General features: G+C 38.3%; 1 protein-coding gene across 1 annotated transcript in view; it reads left to right on the top strand.

The window, feature by feature from the left end:
* Window positions 1-16,534, top strand: part of PCNX2 (pecanex homolog 2 (Drosophila)) — a 153,489-nt gene that overhangs the window by 69,983 nt on the left and 66,972 nt on the right. The window contains exons 18-21 of the mRNA XM_019472707.1: window positions 2,399-2,490; window positions 3,014-3,165; window positions 7,222-7,363; window positions 12,240-12,417. Coding sequence (XP_019328252.1) covers window positions 2,399-2,490; window positions 3,014-3,165; window positions 7,222-7,363; window positions 12,240-12,417 — 564 coding nt within the window. The remainder of the gene's footprint in view (window positions 1-2,398; window positions 2,491-3,013; window positions 3,166-7,221; window positions 7,364-12,239; window positions 12,418-16,534) is intronic.

Here is a 16,534-nt window from a genome sequence, read left to right as displayed (position 1 = left end):
CCCATAGACACTCAACCGTACCATCATCACAATCGTTGAGCTCTATACAATCGAAACGCATGCTACCCCTAGGCTCATCTCTAGTGACTGGAAATACCAGTCCTGTGCAATATAATCTGTGTAATACATTCTCTTTTGAATGTAATCTTTTGAAAAGATTCTCTTTGGCGACCTGGCACAGAATGGAAAGTTAGGATGCCACCTCTCTCCAAAATGTCCATTATTATGACCTCTGCTGGTTTCACAGATAAATTCTTAATATTTGGTGTAGTTCTTAAAATGGCAGCTTCTTCTGACTGTGAGAGAAATAAGTCATTTTAATAGTAATCCTTTCTGGATGTACAGAAGAGCTTGAAAATATGATTGGAGTGTGTTTGTTGTTCTTATAAGCTTGTTTTAGATTATTGAGTAGTTGGATTCAGCTGTGCAGAAAATGATACTTGATCAAGACTTTTCATAGTATGTATTCACAAAAAGGCTGAAATAGTGCCATATAAATCTGGCACTGCTTAACTTTCTCAGATGCTGAATTTTACAAGCTAAATACTGCTGCTTTACACAGATTTTGTATGCAACATCTTTTAAAAAATTTAGAAAAGTTAAAAAAAATATATTTCTATTACATGCATTGGTAATAATTCCCTTATCAATCTTTATCAGGGTTTTGACTACAATTTTTCAGTACTGCTCCACATACTAAAACCACTTGAGTTAGAGATGGATACACAACTTGCTAGTGAGAGAAGGTCTGAACGGAACAGAGGGGGCCTGTGGGGACAGGCAGGGATCAAAGGTTTGTTCAGGGAAGAGAAGGCCTTTCCTGTGAGGACCCTCATGTTGTAGGTTTCCTGTTGTATATGGTGGCCAAGAAGCAAGGAACAAGGCCAGCAGTGCTATGTTTTAAAAAGATGGTTGGGAAGAGTTAGGAAGACCTAGCTCTGCTCCTACACCTTCCTACCTGTAGTCCATGCGGAGTACAGGGCTGTCTGGAGAGGGCACAGCTCTCGGAGGGGAGGGAGTGCTGTTCTTTTGGAGGTACGTGCTCTTGAACAGCCTGGGAAAGGGAAGAACAGTGGTGATCGCTTGAGAATTCAGCTAAACCAGATTGGAGTTTCCTGGGACAAAGCAAAAGTACTTCTTGAGCCTGAAGGCTTTTTAGTCCTGCTGAATTTCAAAGGCCTGCTGCAGTAAGTGGAAGTGCTGATGCTTATGACCTTTTACTAAGGAGCATCTTTCATAACAGGGAGTGATAGGCAGCCTAAATAAACTGGTTGCTACTAGCTTCCCCTGTAATTCGCAACCCTTCTGTTGTTCATTTGTTCTGCTTGCTTTCTTTTTATCTCCCTTATTCGTAGGTTTGCTATCCCATCATTATTTTAGTTTTCTTTTTTTTCTCTGATGAGATACATGAAGACTCCCTAGATTGCAGATGAGCTTCCAATTCTAACAAAAGTGTTGCATTTCACATGTTGTTTCTAGATGTCTTTGAATTGAAGCATAAGTCAGTTTCTAAACCAAGAGCTTCAAATAGTTACTCATTTGATAACTTAGCAGTAGTATTGAGTGCTGAACTTAAATGCCCCTCTCATAAATCTAAGACAAGATTTTCATTTACTCTCAAAGACGTTGGGGTGACCTCCGAAGAACAATTCAGAAGATCACACAGCTTGCAAGCTATCTTGTTTATTTGTTTACTGAGAATGACATTTTAATCACAAGAAAAACGGGCTGGAAAGACTAATATTTTCCAATCTTTAGAAACAAAATTACTCCTACCCTAGTTATAGATCTTTATGTAAAGGCAGATGTGTCCTTTCATTTTAATTCAGTGACACTAGAAAAAGGCCTTGTCTGAAATCCATAAAATCTTGCCAAAATTTGGCTTCTGATACAGAAAATCAGAGAATGGGACATGTCACTTTAGAACATAATAAATGTATTACCTTCGTGTCTCTGAATGCATTACAGAAAAGCATGAGTCATTTCAGTAATGCAAGAGAAAGTGAATCTGAAGAATTCTTAATGCTTGCAAATAGGAAGTGGAACCAGAATTTTGATTCCCAAAAATAAAAAAGTCATAATGTAGAAGAGTTATATTCCTTAAACAGAATCAGACTCGGTATGAAAATGTATTGCTTTCATTTCTCCAATCCTAAAACTACATTATTTAAAAATGTAATTTAAAATTAGTCATGATGAATTTAAATGTGATTACTTTGACAAACCTAGACTGTGAAGAAATAATTTCCCAAAGCAGAGTGGAGAAAATACTTTTGTATCAGGGAGTGCTGATTAGCCTTATCACAATGCAGACTGCGAGTAATTGAGAACAGAGTCGTTTACCTTCGTTAAAATAGTATTGGCTTGCTAATTTTGTATAAAATAATTATTTTCACAGAAAGAAATCTTGAAATCGGATCTCATTGTCTGCACAGTGGCTGCTGTTCTGTCATTTTCTGTCAGTGCTAGAGCTGTTTTTCTATCATTAAGGGGGTCTATTGGTCCTTTTTTCTTTTTTCTTCCCCCCCCCCCAAGGTATTATCTCTTTTATGCAAAACCACAGGGTGCTTTAACTGGAAAGAATAGACAGTGTGGAAGAGAACTTAGTGAAAATGTATTTACTGGTCATGATAACATTTTTTTTTTATGTGCAAGGCAGTTAGTTTGTGGATATTTGCATTAATTTCAGTGTTATTTATTTGACATCTCTTTCCTTAAACCTCTACATATCCACAGCTCTTTTATGATTTGGAACCTGGGTGACAGAATGAATAAGCCTGATCACTTGCCTTTTTCCTTCCAATTAGGGAGGAAAAAATTGGTTAATTGTGTGTGCAAAATACTTATTTCAAAATCCATATCCACCTGTGGAGTCAGAGAGTTTGAACATAGGAATAAAAATTAATTGCACAAAAATACAATTATAGGAACTGTTAAAAACTGTTAAAAAAGTTTCATATAAAAATGTTGTTTGCAAATTATAACGATGTTTTGTTTTTTCTCTTTTGGCGCAGCCATTTCTCAGCATTGTCTTGTTTGCTTTAGCGTGGACTGTGGGATTTGTAACACATTACATACTTCCTCAGCTTCGCAAGCATCACCCCTGGCTGTGGATCTCCCACCCCATACTTAAAAGCAAAGAGCACCAGCAACGGGAAGTGAGAGGTTTGTAATAAAATTCTTTTCTAAACAACGGATGCAATGATTTGCAGCTTGTCTTGGTTTTTTTTTAAAAAAAAAAAAAGTCCAGAAGGAACAGAGCAGGGAGAATAAATTATTCTTTACATTTCCTTCTTTTGAATAGCATGCATAGCCCATCATTTCCATTTTTCCCTCCCCCCGGTCACCAGCAAATCTGTGAACCTGTAGAAGTTGTCTCCTGAGACCACTGCACAGAAGAGCTGAGGCTGGGCAGGCACCTCTGGAGATTGTCTAGTCCAATGCCCCTGCTCAGAGCAGGGTCAGCTAGAGCAGGTTGTGCAGGGCTGTCTCCAGTTTTGAATATCTTCAAGAATAGAGACTCCACAACCCTTCTGGACAACCTGTTCTAGCATTTGATCATCTTTACAGTAAGAAAGGTGGGTTTGGTTGGTTTTTTTTTTCTTATGTTGAAATGGAATTTCAGTTTGTGCCCGTTTTTTCTTTTGTCCTGTCACTGGGCACTACTGAGAACAGTCTGGCTCCATCAACTTTACCCTCCCCGTCAGGTATTTATACCCCAAAAATGCCCCCAATTAATAAGATGCCCCCTAAGCCTTTTCTTCCCAAGGCTAAGCAATCCCAGCTCTCTCAGCCTCTCCTCCTACGTCAAATGCTCCTGTCCCTTAATCATCTCACTGGCCCTAAGTGGCCTTTCACAAGCCATTGTCTGATCTGCCTTTTGCTTTTACATTACTGTACTGTTACTTGCTGTGTTGCTTGATATGTTATAGTTCATGCTTAACACATTGGCATTTAATATAATTTAAAAACTTAAATGATTGATGAAATTGAGGCAAAATTTTTTCTACTTTTACTACTTTTCTACTTTTTTTCTAGTTTTCTAATTTCCATCATAATACTTTTAGAGAAACATTAAAATTGAAAGGAACTGTGGAATTTTCTTGAAGATTTGTTCTTGCTAACGTCCGCTGGCTTCAGCGGGTAGTGCCCTGAATCATGCGAGTATCGGTAAATATTTTACTATGTCGAGGTCTGATTTCCTGTTCTGCTAACAGTTATTTCTGCAAGCAGACAGTATACTTTGAGAAGCATAGCTTTTTTTTTTTCCCCTCCAGCTCTCATCTTGCCTTTGCTACCAGCCAAAAGCTTGCTTGTCATTTCTTGATGGAGCCTGTGCCTTAATCATTCTCAATATATGTTCCTAAGGTGTTTGAAGACAGTGTTCAGAACACAGTCTGCTGAGGGACTTTAGTCTGTTCTTCAACTAGACAACAAAAGAGTTCAGATCACTCTCTGCAGAACCATGCATTAAGGATTTAAATCTTTTTAAAAAAAAAATCATGTCTTTCACAATGATTACTTTCCAAACAAGGCTTGGGTATGAAAAAAGTACCCAAGAGACTTGATTGAAGGTTGCCTTTTAACTTTTACTGCAATACGCCAAGGAAAGTGTAGTAGAAATATAAATCTTATTAAGGATCATGCCCGACTGAAAACATTGTTCAGGGCTTCCTTCCCCTGATAATCAGTAATTCTGATGAATACCCAAGTTTTATTGTTCGTTACATCACTTAATCATAAAAGACTACTGCAGGATTTCTTTCCCTTGTCCTGATTGTGTGTCTTCATTTGTCAGAAAACATTGTTTTCCTAAATGCAATGATTCAGCTTTTGGAAAGGTTGAGAGTAGAGATCTGCCAGACTGATCTCCACAGATGGGTTTCTTTCTGCATTGAGATCAGCTGCATTTCCCATGCTACCTGCTGCAGGCAACAGGCTTTTTCCTTCTTCTGCAGTCCTCATTTTATATGTAGTCCATTTCCGCACTTTGGGGCTTAAGTATTATTGCAATGTATCTGTGTTGTGTGTTAGAAAACAAGAGTCAAAAATATGTATATATATTTTTCAGTCCCTTAGGCTGCTGCAGAGGCTTTTTATCATGTTCTGAGATGAGACAGGCTGAGGAAAAGGTTATGTAATCCCTTTGATAGATATGTCTGACAGGCTGTCTTCTTTCTTCTACCCTGTAAGAAAAATGTAGGAGCCGAACTTAAAGGTTCCCTGTTTGTATAGAAGGAGAAGCTTGGAAAAGGACAGTGTCCTGTAGTTGTCAGGCGTGGACAATGAAAGGACAAGTACACAAAACAGGATGTCTGTGGGGCGTTTTTACTGCATAGAATTTCGTTTTCAGCTTCCTAATTTTTGACAAGTGTAGCGCTATGGGGAGACAAATGATTGCTTGCAATTAGACAAGCAGCCGGTAGTGACAATTCCACAAGTTTATTCCTGGCTTTGTTTCATAGACTCTGGATGAGCTGTTCAAACTTTCAGGCCTTCCACGGAATAGCAATTATCAGACCAGTTCTCATGATGCCTGTATGAGGTAACTCATTTATTAGATAACTCATTTATTACTTGTCATTGTTTTACCTGACTGCAAGAAGAAAGGCTGAGGTCAAGATGTATGAGCTTATGGTAGGACATGTAGAAAGTAGGGCAGGACTGAGTGAGAAAGAAACCCTGAAACACTAGAGACTATTTTTTCTTCTCCTTCCTCCCCACCGTGGCTTTTATACCCCACAGATTCATGTAAGCCATTTTCAAATCATCCACATCTTTCCCTACGCCCCCTCTGAATGTGAGCTCTTTTCTTCTGTCTGCATTGTCTGCACACATCTCTCTGCTTCTGCAGCTACCTTCTTTTTGGTCTACTTGATATGCACATGTCTTTATTCAAGCTTGAGTTCTTACACAGAGCTCAGCTTTGGGCAGCTGGATGAAGTTCTGGAGTGGAGCTCTGAGAGCAATCTGTAGTTCAGGAGGAGGAGAGAGGAACGGAGAATAACAGCTAGGTTCCAACATGGACATTTCGCAGCGTGTATGAACTTTTAGGAGGTGGTCTTTAGGTAATAAGAGGAGGAAATATTTTTACGTTATAACAAGAAACAGAAGTTAATCATATTTTCTGAAAGCAGATTTTTGCAAGAGCTCTGCCTTAGCTTAAGGTATTGGTGAAGCATGACTGAAAGCTAATTTGAAAGGATTGCTTTTAGATCTTTCTCTTTGAGCCTGTACAATATACAACTGTGCCTGTAGAACATACAAATCTGTTGATTCAGCATGTTGTCTTTGCCTGTCATTGAAAAGGTGTGTGTGGGAGGGTGGGATGTGTATACATAATTATTTTCATTTCTGCAGGGAAGAGTATTGGAGATTCAGTAGCTGGCATTGTTATTTCTGAGTCAATACCAAGTTCTGCCTTTTTGCATTCACTGTTTCTCCAATAACCTTGTCTAGCTGAGCTCAGTTGAAAATAGAGACATTATTTTTGTCTGTGCACAAATGTTTCTGCACTCAGTTCACCTAAGTTCTCATAGCAATTGAATTGCACAGAGCATTCAGTTCTTGTTTAATACTCATATTAAGCACTGTGATGTTGTTAAAAAAGTCTACTGCAAAAAAAGATATTCTTTACTGGTGAATGACGTGTTCCTGGCAGATACTTTTTACAATGGCTGTTTAAGTGTTTTGAAAAACTTCTATGACAGTTTCTAGCTCCTGTTGATTCTTCAGTCTTTAGATCTCGAAGGAGATTTCATTTATCAATTAGGTCAATGATGTTTTGCAGTCTAATGAACAGTGTTTTGTCACTATAAGATGGGGAAGGAGAGGCACAGAGTTCAAATGGGGTTCCCTAGGTCATCCACCAGGTCAGTGCCAGAGGTAGAGAGGGCCTCTCCAGAGTCATTACATCACTAAAAGTGCTATTTAATATAGTGACTAGTAATTGGATTATGTAGAAACTACCATCTAGCACGTACCATCTCTTATCGTTTCTGAGCGTTTCTCATGAGTGCAGTTATAAGCAGCAAAACAGATACTCTCTAAATTCAGAGAACAGAATGATTTCTCTATTGCAAGAGAATTATCCATTGTTTCATAAATTAGTTGGTTGATTATATTTATTAATGTGAGCTAACTCATTTCTTCTATGGTATTGCAGTGCAAAAAATGCTGATAATTTGATGAAATGATCTGTTATCTGAATTTCTATTTCAGATGCTGCTCATTTGATGTGGTTTGAAAGGCTCTATGTGTGGCTTCAGTGCTTTGAGAAATACATTTTGTATCCAGCTATAATACTGAATGCCCTCACCATTGATGCTTTCTCAATTAGTAAATACAAGAAGCTTGGTACACAGTAAGTAGATTATAACTCAAAGCATGTGATTAGTAGAATATTTGGTTTTAGACTGAAGATTGAGAAATGAAATTTGTTTCTTAAACAAGTCTGTCTGCTTGTCACAGTGTGCTTTCATGCATTATTAGTTCAGTATACAATAATCATTGGCTTTGCTGAAAGAAAAAAGCAAAACTACCTTAGCACATTCTAAGACATGACTCCAGTGAGAGAGAGAGAAATTAAAAGATTAAAGGGCTATATATAGATACATATGGAATGTCTAAATGTCAATTAAAAGCAAGACACACTATACCAGGCTGCAGGTGTTTGATGGGCATGAACACAGTGGGGTAACTAGAATTAATCAGATGAAAATGAGAAGTCTAGGCTGGATATCAGGAAACATTTCCTAACTGAGGATTTTTAAGACTATGTCATAGTCTCCCAAAGGAGTTATCAGAAGCTTCACCACACAAGTCTTTTAAGGCAAGACTGAATAAAATATTCAACAGTGTAGAATGGTGGGTAGTCCTGCATTAAGAGTGGTTTGAGAAAGGTAGGGATGCAAGTTTTTCCAAAGTCTGATGTCTCTGATGTTAAGCAGAACTGGTGATGCTGATCCATGGTTTCACAGTATGATCCTTGCAGACAGCCTTTTATGGTAAATATTTTGTTCAGTGACTTGCCTACTGCAGATATTCAGCAGGCTTAGTGACTGCAGTATCCCCAGTGAGCAGAGTTTCTGCAGTCTTTTTATCAGAATGACAGTGATGCAGATGATAAAAACAAAGAAACAGCCTGTGTTCAGGAACGAAAGTTCCAGTAGCAGGAAAAACTACTGGAGGGGGGGAGTTCCTCAGTATTAATAATAATTTAGATTCTTAACTTTAAATATTAAAGAACTTTGATGTAAAAATTGCATGTTGTTTTAATTATTTTATCTCTCTTGAAGAGCAACACGGCTTTAGGGACTACACAACTATAAGGAAAATGTGGTCCCTGCTTTTAGGGGCTGAAACTAGGACTAGGGCGTTAGTCAAATTTTCTGCGTGTTCCTCTCAGGCAACTACTTTTCCAGAGAGACTCTCACCAGTCACTCAGAGATAGCCTGTGTAGTTCCCCATTGACCTTTTTCCCCCAGGCACTTGGGAGATGCTAAGGCCAAGGTGCTTCAGGCGTTTAGGTGTATTGTCCAGGGTGAAACTGAGTTCACGCCCATCCCTCTATTTGGTTCGGCAAGGCTGGAAGAACTAAAAAGTAATCAAAACGTCATTTGTCACTAGTTAGCAGACGTGACTGAATACATCCACGGAGCAAATATGTAGGGTTAGGAAGGTGCTAGTTTTACATAGTCATTCCTCCGAGATAGATTGCACTTTGAAGTATCACCTTCCTCAGGTGTTCAGAAGTAGTGAGTCAGTCCCCCAGAAATCCTGAGATTAAAGAAAGTAATTACATTTGTCTGCCTCGGATTTTTTGGCCTGTACGGTAATACCATGATAATCCTTTCCTTCCCCATCTCCCTTGTGTCTGTGTGATCACCTTGGATTTAAAACCTGTGTTTTCTCCTTTTTCTTGTAATTGAGGTCTATCCACAACACTCGCAGTATCCCTTCTTCTCTGGCACTCCTCTTTAATATGCTTCCTCTACAGCTACCATGTAAATGCCATATGCAAAACACTCGTCCTCAGATCCTACCTCTTTCTCCTCAATTCTGTAAGCCTGTCAGGGATCCTGGATTCTCCTTGCTTCTTCCATATACAGTGTTACTGAGGGTTGTACTTTCTCTGCTTTAATACATAAATCCGTTTTCTGTTGTTGGAACATTCCTTAGTTATTTACCGCCCAAGGATCAGACCACATCGTACCTTAGAGAAGGGAAGGCGGCACTTTCCCGCTCTGTGTCTGAAAGTGTCTGAGGTGGTACGTTTTGCGTGATTTGATTTTGGAGTTTTTCTCAATTTGAATGTATTTTTTAAAGAAGCTTCATCTTGCTTTGTGATTTAAAGGACTGAAGTGGTTTGCTTCTTGAAGGAGGCAAAACAGCTCCTTCACAGTCAGGAGTTTGCTTGAGCTTTCCAGACCCAGATGTGCTGGCTATTAATGGGACCCATGCTGACAAGCTGAAAAGCTTGCCCGTGTTACCTGCCACAGAGGCTTCAGAAATAAGCCCCCCTTCTCTCTCTCTCTTGCTTTCTCTCTGCTGGGAGTTAAGGCCCCAGGAAAAGCATCTTTTGTGGCAGTATCTTTAAAGAAGAGGGATAATGAGCAAATTATTTTTTTTTACACCTGAGAGCATTATTTTATAAAATGTCATTTTTTGTGAAATTTTCCACATGTTAACAGATCCAGTGAGGAAAAAGTCTTCCTTTTGCTCTATGATCTGTAAGTTTTCCATGTGAAAATTCCTCTATGTTGAAAGAATTTTCTTCTTTCTGAAGAATGTGAGATCCAACCGGTTCATACAGGGCACACTGGGATGGCTTCTAGTGGCTTCAGAATCTATTTAGCTTAGTCGCTAGGCTTTCCATTCAGAAATCTGGGGCAAATTGAAAAGAACAGCTTTGACAAGGTGAGAAGTAAGGTCCGCTTGGCATTTTATTCCAACAGTGATGTCCTGGTGATCCTTCAGAATGACCTGCACTCAAATAATGTTGCATCTGCATTATGGAAGATACACAATATTGAATAAATACCACATAAAATAAAATCAGCCTGGAAAGGTACTGACTTATGAGCCTTGCTAGAATGATGAAAACCTGTTTAGAGCTTTCTGGCCTGTCAAGTGTCAGTCATAGCAGCGGGTATTCTCCTGGTTCGCAGCAGGATGGAAGAGAACCTTCTATGGATTTTGCAAATACCTGGCCTACTTTGAGTCACTCATTATGCATTGAAGTCCCCATCTATTTTCACCTGCATCAAAAAACCAATGCATCTCCCAAAAAGTTAATGTGCTTAATTTACTTACGAGAAGTCACCTGGCTCTCAATTAACAGAGTTACTTGTACATGTCTATTAGGTTTGGGTTGTCTTTTCAGGAATAGATCCAGTATGGTTCTTGGGCGTCAATGTGCAAAACTGCATTCCAAATATACTTGTTCAACTGCCAGAAAACCCTGAGGGTACCTAATATCACTAAATACTCCTGAATTTGACCTGAAGGTTCATTAGGAGGCTTGAGATATACTTCTGAACATGCCCAGAGCTTTCTGAATAAATCACTTGTTTCTTATCTTATCCTGACTAGAACCCAGAAACCCAAAGGTTTTGACCTGAGAGCTGTTTTTGCAGCATCCCCAGTATGTGATCAGGATTGACTTCACAAAATACTGCTTTGATTTCCTTCCTTTTAAAAACCTGGATGGAGAAGGTAGTGCTGCCCATTTCATTTAACAAGAGTCCAACTGTTAAGCACTTACCAGGAAGGCAGAGGCTATGGGAGGTTTGCTCTTGATTCCTCCTGCTTTGGTGGTAAGGAAATTCTTATAGGAGTGGGGAATCATGTGTTCCAAGTCCTGCTCCTGACCCTGTTCCTGTGTTTTTTAGTGGTTGTTGGATAAAATACAGAACCATGCAAGTGTTCATGGTCTGCAGCCCAGTACTGTGTCGCATCTCAGGGAGGTGCTTGTTTACCCAGGCGATCTAAAAATTAATGTCTGAGACCTTTCTAGGACCTAACCCCCAGAAGAGGCTGTATTATCAAGAGATCAAAATTGCTGTCCAAGCAAGACCATCTTTCTAATTCTGTAAACTATCTTAAAAACAAAACTTTAAAATGTGAACAACCTCAAGTCTCTAATTTCAGATATATATCCAGAGACTGGAGTGGTTTTTTTTAAATTCAAGGTGTGCCAACATGTTACCTCCATCTTTCCTTCTCATATAACTGTATTTTCTGTTCTTACACAGAAAACTCTGTAGTTTTCTGGAGAGTTAAAAGAGGAACGTTATCTTCTTGGAGATACAGCAGCAAGCACTTTAATTTTTAAAGATTGGACTTCTTTATTTTCTGTGTGGTCACTTACTATTTAGAGTTCTCAGCTTAAGTTCACGCTCTGGAATATAATAAGGGAGTGTAAAATGCAGACTGCATGCATTTTACAACACATAGATGCAACACAATTTCTTTTGATCTGATGAAGTAATTACTGTATAGAATAGATGACCTTCCAATCAAGACCAATGGTAAGAATTTTAAGCACTTCATGTCTATGGGTGTTTCTGTCCAGAATTTTGGCATTGTGTGTAATGAAATCAGGATTTTGGCATTGTGTGTAATGAAGTTAGGAAAATAGTTATAAACTCTGTCATCAAGTGAAATTTCTAGTAATAGAAAAATCTGGAGTGGGTTCAAGACTTTTTTTCAAATTGCAGTAATGTATTAATGGAAGTGCCAAGATAATTCCGAAACTGATATTTTATTTTAAGAGCTATATAAAAATATCCTTTCTAGATTCTTGGTTTTTAATAGTCAATGCTACTGTTTTTAATACAGAGTTCGTTCTTTATTACAGATTACAAGTGTGTGATAATGATAAAGGAAAAATATGAAGTTGCACATGGGTCAAAAAAATGTGATTGTTAAAAGAACATAGGATTAATATCAGAAATATAAGATGTGTAGATTTAGATATACATAGCAATCTAAAATACATCTGGTACAGCTATTTGTTTAACAGCTTTAAAGGAAAAATATGAAGTTGCACATGGGTCAAATAAATGTGATTGTTAAAAGAACATAGGATTAATATCAGAAATCAATAAGATGTGTAGATTTAGATATACATAGCAATCTAAAATACATCTGGTACAGCTATTTGTATTTAACAGCTTCGTAATTTAATGCTTTATGACTTTGACTTGATTAGGTTTTTCTTTCTGCCTTTCTTACAGCTGTGATATTATCCTGATAACAGTTGCTGGGATGAAACTCCTCCGCTCCTCATTCTGTAATCCTATTAATCAGTTTGTTACTTTGAGCTTTACGGTAATCTTCTTCCGATTTGACTACAGAGACGTTTCAGAAAATTTCTTGCTGGATTTCTTCATGATGTCCATCGTGTTTCATAAGGCAAGTTTTATAGCTCATGCCATTTCTTTGGAAAATATGTTTCATAGCTTTATTTATCTTCTCAGCGTCACTGTGCTGATCAATATGTGGTAGGATTTTCTGGAAGTAATGAATGCCTATATAGACACAGATTATTGGTACTATAGAGGAAAAAATCTGTGAGCTGAAAACAAGGTTCCAGGTAAATGTCTTCTCTGGTTTTGTGCAATGTTTTGCATTTACTTTGTGTTGCTATAGAAAGTTCAGAATTGTTGTTTTCAAGAGAAGACTCCTCAATGAGTTGGAGCGAGCCTCTTGGGTCATTAGTGCAGGACTGCCCTCCAGATCAATCGCCTGGTGTTTTTATCTAGGTTTCCTTTGAATGCCTCTAGTGTTTGACTCAACAACTTCCTTTGGGAAATTATTCCATTATCTAATCATCCTCCTGATAATAAATGTTTTCCTAATGTCAGCCTTAACATTTTTCTTTTCCTATTTTCAGTCTGTTATCCTTGTGATGCTGCCCTTAACCTTAACCTCAGAGCTCCTTCCTCTCTTTTACATTGTTAACTCTTGGAGTGTGCTCTAGTTGAATTTGCTTTAAAAAAAAACAAAAACACCACAACTTTCTGTATCAGTCAGATCAGATTCTGTCTTGATTTGCTATCTATGCTGTTCCACTGAAAGAAGCAGGTTTAACTGATACCTTGATAAAACGTGAGAAAGTATTGAAGACTTGCCTGAAGCTTTTACTAATTCTTTTGTATTTTGTTTTGTTTTTAAACTTGTTGGTCCCTGACTGCCATAACATATGTCTCAGTTTGTCCAGTGGTAAGTCTGGTGAGGTGTGTGTTTGTGGTGGTGGTTTTTTTGTGGTGTTTGGGTTTTTTTGGTTTCTTTTTTGTCAGGCTTATTTGCTCGGTTTCTTTTTCTAAAATATTCCTACTACATGTGTGAATATGACCCAGCTAGCACCACTTAATTTCTGAGAGGAGAAAGACATGAAAGTTTGAGGCTTCCTGAGGAAAGGCCCAGTTCATTTGTGCTGTGTTGGGAGTTCCCAGTCATTCAGGCAAAGAGTGAAGCAGAAGGTAAATGCTTTTCCTGGTGTATTTCTGTGCTGCTGTAAGGGTCCCTCCTACTCAGAAAGAGCCCGAGATCCCTCACTTTTCTCTGAACTCTGGGACCACACTCCAGCAGGAGCTTCACCTGCTTCAAGCCTTCAACCCTCAGACCTGTTCTGCTTTCTCTCTGCTGGGGTGAGGAGGCAAGGGTTGGAGAGGGAGGGCAGAAGAAAAGGAGCAGAAGAGACAGAAAGCCCTGCTTTAAAAGGAACCCCCGCCCCATGCTCTGTGATCCTAAAATAGGGTTAGAGTAATTTTTTAAGCTTCTTACTTGGAGTGAAAGATGAGCAGTGAAACAGATGCAGAGGTTGGTAGCACTGTGGTAGTTTTCAGTATTTGTTGCATTACTGTGCTCCCTAGAGTAAGGGGTGCATTTCTATCTCCAGAGAAGATTGTCAGTGATGTGCATCAGTGGACATCCTATGTCTGGATAATGGCTTATTTAGTCCTAAAACTCATTCTCCAAACATCTCTTTACAGGATCACAAAATTAGCACCCCAGAATTGAAAGTCTCACTATTCATTAACTCTTTTGAAAATGTTGACCTTGTGAGTGTATCACAAAATACTGGTGTGGATTATTGCATGTTTTTGGAAGAGAGATGTAGAAGCTTTTCAGTGGTGTTTTTTGGGAGTTGCTTGGCTAGTTTGAAGCTACTGTTTACAGTAGAAAGACTAGTGATTGCAATATGACTGAGATAATGAAGGATGCATACCAAATTAAGTAGAGATGTTTGCTAGAATAACTACTACTCTGCTAGGCTGAAAGCTTGTACTACAGACATGTTTTGAAAATGTAGCTTTAGCATTGATCTTCCATCTCCTTCATATCTAATAATATCTGAAATTTTGCAGGTCATTAGTTTATCAAGTGGACTTGTCCCTGTTCCATTTTAAAAAATTGAAATTAATTGGTTGAATCATTTATATTACAAAATCACATGCACAGTTACACAATGATTATTAAAGCCAACCTGAAAAACAGTATTGCAGATGATAGCAATTAAAGTCCTATTAATTTCAAATCATAAAGGGCATAAGTTTTCTTTACCCTAATTAAGGTCTCAGCTTTTATTAGCTCAATATTGTGGAACTTTAGTAAAGGATATGGTCACTTGAGGATAAAGATGATGTGTGTTTATTCCATACTATAGGCCCTAAGCAAGCTGCATCCACCTCTATTCCTAAAAGCTTTATGGGTCTTCACAGATTCTGTCCGTCTGTAGTTCAGTCATTTTTATGTTTGCAACTATTTTTAAAAATAGAAACTATTTCAGTTTTTGTTTTTATTACCATCACCTTTGGCTATGTAGAACTTCTTACACAGTCATGGCTGATTTCTGCTTACTCATTGAAAGTGTCAACTTATCACCATCTGAATTAGGGAACACTAGAAGCGCTGTGCCTTAGTCATAGTGATGGTAATTTTTAAGCATGGTTACCCCACAAAAAAATATTTGCATGCTCTCTAAGCACTGTGGTAGTAAGCATTTATTTTCTTCTGCCAGGCACTGGGGAAGAAGGCATCTAAATTCAACAGACATTCACAACTGCACTAGTGACTCTTGGAGCAGATTATGTTGAAAAAAACTTTGCTAATTATGTTGGGTAGAATATTTCTGAATATCTCACTGATTGTGCTTCCCTCATTTTCCCCATTGTGCTGTTGATTTAATGTAATTTAGTCAACTCAGAAGCTCCAAATGAGCATATTGCACCCTGAACAAGTTGAGGCATGGAAGTCCGAATCGCTGCTCACGGATTTTTATCTCTGTTTGCAAATAGCCAAGCCACCCACACTGGGGTAACACAGAGAACAAGAGAGTCTATTCAGTTCTATTCCTGACGTTTTTTTTTAATCAACCTGGATTTTTTGGTCTTTTTAACATCATAGGACTTATTAATGTGACACAGTTAATTCACTTCTTTTTAAAAAATCATTAGCTGTTTACATCTTGACAAGTTGCAGAATGTGAACACTTAATGCTAGAAGTTGGTTAGGCATATGCAGAGTGTGCTGTTTTGTCTTTCAAATTGCCATGGGAAGGGAGCAAGATAAACATTTAGGAAAGACTTTCTTATTTGTTTTTAAGAATGATTGCAGCTTTCAGTTCAAGCGGAACAGGACTTCTCCATCTTTCTTATGCGAAGACTTTCCATGTAGCCAGCCCAGTTTGTCTCCTTGGCTACAGCCTGGGGTTCTTTTGTCCAAAACTCCCGTTGTCTATATTCTTTAAATCAGAGCTGAGTGGCCTTTTAAAATTATATGATTGCTCATTCAAAAATTGTGGGTGTAATGCTTTACAGGAAGTCAAACCGGATAATCGAGACGGTCTTCTTGGTCTGCATGACTCAGTGTAAACTTTTCAAATGAGCCAGTTGTTCTCCCTGGACTTTTTAGGAGATGGTGTCAGTGCAAAGGTTAATAAGAATGTCCATATTCGTTGAAAATGGAAACCCACAAATAACTGACAACATATTCTTCATAGGCACAACAAAGATGGAATATATAACAGGACATAGGAAATTTCTTCCTAGACTTCCAACAGTAGGAAAAACTCTAAGACTTTTTCTGTAATAGGGTAAAAAATGTGGGAATATTAACCAGTTTGGGGGCATGGAAAGAGTAAACTATTTGGGAATGATGAAAAGATGGACCTTTCTTCCACCCTTCTGATGTCTACTGACATAATACTTAACTGAGGAAAACCCAATGTACACAACACATACATGAGAGGGAGAGCATATGGATGGTTAAGTGCATGTCATAGCTCATCTAGTCCATCTTTCTTCAGTGCAATTAAAAAAAAAAAAAGAAAAAAAGAAAAAAAGGAATGTGCCCAGCGCTGCCCTTCTTGGCAGATGTGTGAGTTGCTTTTAAAGGATGTCTGGAATAACAACTGTTCGAGTCAAGAATGAACAGGTATTGTTAAGTGTGAAGTAGAAACCAATGCAAATCATTCAAACAGTGAGGATATCGGTTTGGAACTGGCTGAGTGTTAACAAAGATGCTC

This window comes from Aptenodytes forsteri, unplaced genomic scaffold (assembly GCF_000699145.1).
Source record: "Aptenodytes forsteri isolate BGI_AS27 unplaced genomic scaffold, ASM69914v1 Scaffold132, whole genome shotgun sequence".
Classification (NCBI taxonomy): domain Eukaryota; kingdom Metazoa; phylum Chordata; class Aves; order Sphenisciformes; family Spheniscidae; genus Aptenodytes; species Aptenodytes forsteri.
The sequence above is the reverse complement of the archived record's forward strand: the minus strand, read 5'-3'. Positions and strand labels throughout refer to the sequence as shown.